General features: G+C 38.6%; 1 protein-coding gene across 1 annotated transcript; it reads right to left on the bottom strand.

Moving 5' to 3' along the window:
* Nucleotides 1–3,191: 3,191 nt before the first annotated feature.
* LOC125190370 (chaperonin-like RBCX protein 1, chloroplastic) lies at nt 3,192–4,492 on the bottom strand. The gene is made up of 6 exons (XM_048087652.1): nt 4,203–4,492; nt 4,032–4,126; nt 3,817–3,934; nt 3,716–3,732; nt 3,563–3,625; nt 3,192–3,490 (listed from the first exon to the last, which is right to left on the bottom strand). Exons 1-6 carry the CDS (start codon nt 4,345–4,347, stop codon nt 3,419–3,421), a joined length of 510 nt encoding a protein of 169 aa, XP_047943609.1. The 5' UTR covers nt 4,348–4,492; the 3' UTR covers nt 3,192–3,418.
* Between the last annotated feature and the right edge of the window lie 1,508 nt (nt 4,493–6,000).

Raw genomic sequence — 6,000 nt, 5'->3', positions numbered from 1 at the left:
TTATTTTTGGTTGCATTTCTAAACTTGTGAATTTATATGTTCTTATTATTTTCTACAGATCGAAATTTTGATATGGAAGAAATTAATATGTTTGTCTTTCAAAATTTAATATACACACACTATTTCTCAATTGTTATATTCCATCAAAGAGCTTTGAACTGATGGTGAAGAATGATACTTTTTGCTTAAAATATTCTCACATTGTAGTTAACAAATGCCGTTTGAAACTTTTAAATGAATGTACCAAATTAAAACTATAATCAAACTTTTTGTACTTATATAAACTTACAATATTTTGTATTAATTTAAAATATTGATGAAATATTTTGTATGAATTGTGTAATTATCCCGGATTCATTCCACGAAGTCGATCAATAGTTGAAATCAATCCACTCTCTCTAAAAAAAATTTTAATTCTAATAAAATTTAAAATGGGCCGAGCTGGACAATAAAATGGATTAGTGGGCCAGCCTGGGCATTGTATATTTTATCAGCCCAATATACTTTAGACCACCTGATTTATTTTCCTATTTAGAGCATTCACAGTGTCGGCTAGCCGATTCGCATCGCTAGCCGAACCATTGCAGTCGGCCAGCGACGAATCAGCGTAAAAATTGGCGTGGGCTAGCCGATTAGAGGGCGCTGGCCGATGCGTTGGCCGCTATTGTGGCGTGCCGATCGGCCAGCGCCAATTTTCATATTTTTTTTTTAAAAAAAATTTGAAAACCTATATATATGCAATTTTAGTTTCATTTTCATTTGCACCACTTGTTTTAACGAGTTTTCTCTCTCTCTAAATTTTTGTACAAGAGCAACATCGAGGGATGAGTAACGCGGGTGGTAGCGGTGGTGGTAGCGGTGGTAGTGGTGGGGATGCTTGAGGAGTACGAACGGCGGATGAACGAGGCTATGGGGGCCTACATGAACCGCGAGATGGAGCGGTACATGCGAAAGGTGGAACAGCAGGCGGTACCTCGCCCTCCACCGGTTGTCCACCGCCGAGCAGTGATTGATCGGGATCACGTAGTTGCACATCAGCGGCTATATGACGACTACTTCGCTCCGGACCCGCGGTTTCCAGCAACCATGTTCAGGCGGCGTTTTAGAATGCGCATGGAGTTGTTTATGCGTATCGTTGACGCTTTGGAGCGTCGATATCTTTATTTCCGCTTCAGGCACGATGCGGCTGGCAGACCCGGCCACACCCCTATCCAAAAGTGCACGGCGGCAATCAGGCAGTTGGCCTACGGAGGCGCGGCGGACATGTGGGATGAGTACCTCCACATCGGTGAGACGACTGCCCTGCAATGTCTGAAGTTTTTCTGTCAGGGCGTGATTCAAATTTTCGGTGAGGAGTACCTTGAAGCCCTACCCCCCAAGATTGTCACAATCGATGCGAGATGCACGAGGAGCAGCATGGGTTCCCCGGGATGTTAGGCGGCATAGATTGTATGCATTGGGAGTGGAAGAAGCTGTCCGATTTGCCACGGAAGGGGGCTACACGACCGGCTACAAGTCAAAGAATCCCACAATGATCCTCGAGGCCGTAGGCGATTACCGGCTGTGGATCTGGCATGCGTATTTTGGGGTAGCCGGGTCGAACAACGACCTCAACGTCCTCAACTCGTCGCCCCTCTTCAACGAGAAGTGTCGGGGCATCGGTCCGGCCATCTCATTTGTGGCCAACGGCAACCGGCATGATATGAGCTACTACTTGGCGGATGGGAAATACCCTAGGTGGCCCGTCTTTGTGAAGACGATCGGGCACGCGGCGGATGACAAGAAGGCCTACTTTGCGGAACGACAGGAGTCGGCGCGCAAGGACGTGGAGCGCGCATTTGGTGTGCTCCGGTCTCGATGGGCGGCAATTAAGGGTCCAACGCGTTTGTGGGATGTCGAAATGCGTTTCCCAAATAATGTACGCTGCATTATCATGCACAACATGATCGTCGAAGACGAAGGCGTACAACCGACTAGTTGGGCCAATGACGATGAAGCCGGTCCAAGCCACGGAACGACCACCCTTAGCGTACGACATGGGGTACCTCTCGATGAAGTCGGCCGCCTCTAGGAATATGCCGACATGCGCCAAGTGGATGCTCATATTCAACTCCAAAAGGATATAATTGAAGAGTTGTGGGCATGGAAGACTGCACGGCGATAGTTTTTTTTCTTTATTATGTAATTTATTTTTTTAAATGAATGTAATTTTTTTAATGCAATTAATGAATTTTCCCGTATGTCTCGTAAATTTAATTCCGCAATTTAATCATAAATTTAATTCCGTAAATGTAGTTGTTTTTGAATTATTTTTATTGCAGTTGGCCTATGACTGGCCTAAATCTGATGTGGCAGGTGGATTTTTAGTGCTGCTGACGTAGCAGGGAGATAGAATGGCTGGCCTATGACTGGCCTATTTCTGCTGTGAATTTAATTTGGTGGAACATATAATCAAATTCACAATCTTTTAGTAATTTTTGAAGTGTTAATGGTCTTATCGAGCCCAATGGGTCTACTAACAACTCATGGTCAAAACTCTCTATTGCTTTCCACATTATTTCCATTCCCTTATAAATAATGTGGCCCTAAAATTCTCATAATCTAAATTACTCCACTTCTTTTAGTTTCTAATGATAATTTAGAAAGAGATATTAATAGTTAGAAAGAGAGTATAAGGGAATGATCATTTTAACCACGAAAATGTAAACCAACCTTATTAAATGAAAATGTTTTATCAGCTCAGTTGCATTCATAATAAAAATATCGAACAAGTTCTGGGTCTGAGGCTGCGAGAACGGGCATGTGCATGGTGCTAGCCCCTGCCACCTCAGGTATGAGCCACGTCGGCCGAACTGCACTGCACATGCGCCAAAATTGGGCGCGTGTAGGCCTTAAGTGGACTAATGGTCTTGCTGCTGTTAGGCCCAATGGGCCAACTAACAACTCATAGTCAAACTCTCCATTGCATTCCACATCTATTCCATTCACTTGTTAATGATGTGGTCCTGAAAGAATTATCTCATTCCTGGAGTTGGACGATTTGGGCGTAGCATTTTTACTATGGATAATTTTTCCCAAGTGTTCATACAAAGGTTATTTGGGCTCAAACAAGCAAACTAAATTGGCTTCTCTATCTTATCCATTTAGGCCTTTTGTATTTCATACGATAAGTTCAAGAGGATACCAATAAATTATCCAATCATAACACACATGCTCCTCATGAAGCATCTCCATTTGTTTTGAACTAATTATTATGTTACATTTTTCATCACGATTATACAAGTCATGTCATGAACTTCAATATTTTCATGTTTTCAACTATCAATAATCCGAATAGAATTTTGACTAAGCAGCAGCCTAACATTGAAGCACATGACAGAGAAACAAACACAAAAAATATACAAACATGGGATCTCACTTAGTTCTCACTTTTCATTGTCGTCTCCGATAAATAATCCCTCATCACTTTTGTATTACGATCTTCCACCATCTGCACCCACACACAATCAGATTTGCTATTTTAGGGGGAAAAATATTAGGTAATTAAGCATTTTTGGTTAACCTTTTGTGACAATCGTTGTAAATTGTCCCATTCGAAATCAGTTTTGCAATACGCGGATCGCACCTTTACAAACACAGCCGCAATCATAATTAGTTGACAAAATCACAGAAAACTACTATAATATCTCAATTAAGTTTGAGATTTGTGAGTGACCTCTAATATGCGCAAAGCTGCAAAGTAGAAACGAACAGAAATCATCAAAACAGGGTAGATTGATTGAGTGGTTAATTAAGCATAGATAATTGCATTTGTACCTAGAGCTTTGTGATTTGATGATTCCCGCATCAAATCAGCGCAAAACTTGTCCCCGTCGTCGACCGAGTGATTTTCCATGAATTTCATCATATCTGCATACGCCTCTTCGTTATAGCTCTGTACCGTCCACCGATTTAATAATGTCAATATAAATGAATCTCGCCCAAATCCTACTACATGTATAATTATATATAGAGAGAGAGATGGAGAAAACCTCAAGCTGCGCAATCACAATTCTAACGGCGACGTAGGTGAAGAAGTCGTGAAGGTGTTTTGCTGCTTTGGCTTCCGGCGAGGCTTCCCCAAACCCTAGGGCGTTAACGGAGGAATTTAAAATACGAAATTGAAAAACAATTTCATCGGAGATTGATGGATATTCACCCACCTGGGACGTACATCTTGTGACATTGGAGAGTTGTGGAGGCGGAGCGAGTAGACCATGGCCGGAGGGAAAGAGGAGGCCTGCTTGCGCCGCCCTGGGGTTTTGGCGGGAAAACGGACGGCGACGGTGGAATTCTGTGGGATGCCATCTCTCCGGTTTTGGGCTAGATTCGATTTTCGATCTGGTTTTTTAATTTTATTTTATTTTATTTTTATTTATTTATTTGAATTTGTATTATTATTGTGATTCAAGTGAGGTTGTAACTTGTAACTCTATCGTACACTTTGCAATTAGCAAGAGCTCATGGAATAAAATATCTATCCGAAATATCTTCGGCTGGTTAAGTGACCCACTGCATTATCTTTTCTGTATAATAAAGAGATGTAATAAATTTATCTTTCTTAGAATCAGATATTTTGCTTGTAAAGTCGCCAATTTAGGAATTTCCAATGGATCCACTCGTGAAATTTAGGAGCAATTTGTTTCATATGCATGTCATGCCGCATTCGTTTTTCCAGCTAAAGGGGTGACCGTAGTGGCCTAGTGTGTGACATAACAATTTATTAAAAAAAATTCCTAAAGGAATTATCCAGAACCATGGGTGATTTTTTGATAAATAGGGAGTATTTTGTAAAATTAAACTGTACGAGTAATTTTTTTTATACAATACTAAAAGAATGAAAGCATAACTAGTAGTCTAGTACTATTAGGAATCAGATCCTCCGGAGCTGTTGTGTATTAAACGCGACTTCCAACAAATGAAACTCATGTATTTTTTTCATTCTTTTTATTTCCTTTTCCTCTCTTTTGCAATTTCATTCATTTTTCCACTTCTTTTATTTAACTAAATTATAAATGAAGATTTAATATAGGTATTTGTGCCTGAATTAATAGCCGACATAGACATTATTCAACAACTTAAATCATGCGACCACCATAAATTCATACGAAAACATACAATAAAAGAAAAGGAAAAAAGAATGAAACTACAAAAGAGAGGAAAAGGAAATAAATAGAATGAAAAAAAATACCTGCGTTTCATTTGTTGGAAGCTGCGTTTAATACACAGCAGAGGATCCGATTCCGTACTTATTATGAGTAGCATGATTCATTTAGACTAATGAAAGAACTCAGCAGGATTAGCCATTGAAACGTGGTGGGTCTGTATTAAAATTGATATTGCCTTAGGGTTGTAAAATACAAATCGAACTTAATCGATTTTGTTTAAACTGATTATTATGAAAGTATATTATTCCATAATATTCCCCTTACTATATTTTCGGCAGTATCTAATCGTATAAGAAAATAAATTATAGATTTGATTTCTTGAAAATTCCTATATTCAAACTTTCTAACTTTCTTAATTTTCCCCTTGTTTCAAAATATTTTGTTTTCTTCAAAGTTCAAATTCTTTAATTATATTTTTTGTATTTAATTGTTTTATATTAATAAGTTTCGTATCTATTTTTGTGCCATTTTAATTTTCTAATCATCATAAAAGTAGTACTACTAATATTTCCACAAGAATAACAACTAACAGTATATTCAACGAAATTGTGACAGCAAAAGTGTAAACAATAAGTGAATCAAACAAAATTAATGTCACATATGAAAAATAGGCCAATATAAAATACTTTGACCTCTATAAAATTACTTATAGAGTAGTAATTAAATAAAATACTTTGACCTATATAAAATTATTTATAGAGTAGTAATTTATTTCATAATTATCTTTTACAACGTGTAAATCACAAGAAAATCTTATATCTACCAAACGGTGATTGCTTGCTGAATTTATTGA

Source organism: Salvia hispanica, chromosome 5 (assembly GCF_023119035.1).
Source record: "Salvia hispanica cultivar TCC Black 2014 chromosome 5, UniMelb_Shisp_WGS_1.0, whole genome shotgun sequence".
Classification (NCBI taxonomy): domain Eukaryota; kingdom Viridiplantae; phylum Streptophyta; class Magnoliopsida; order Lamiales; family Lamiaceae; genus Salvia; species Salvia hispanica.
Note: the sequence above shows the minus strand (reverse complement) of the source record. Positions and strands in the feature narration are given on the sequence as shown.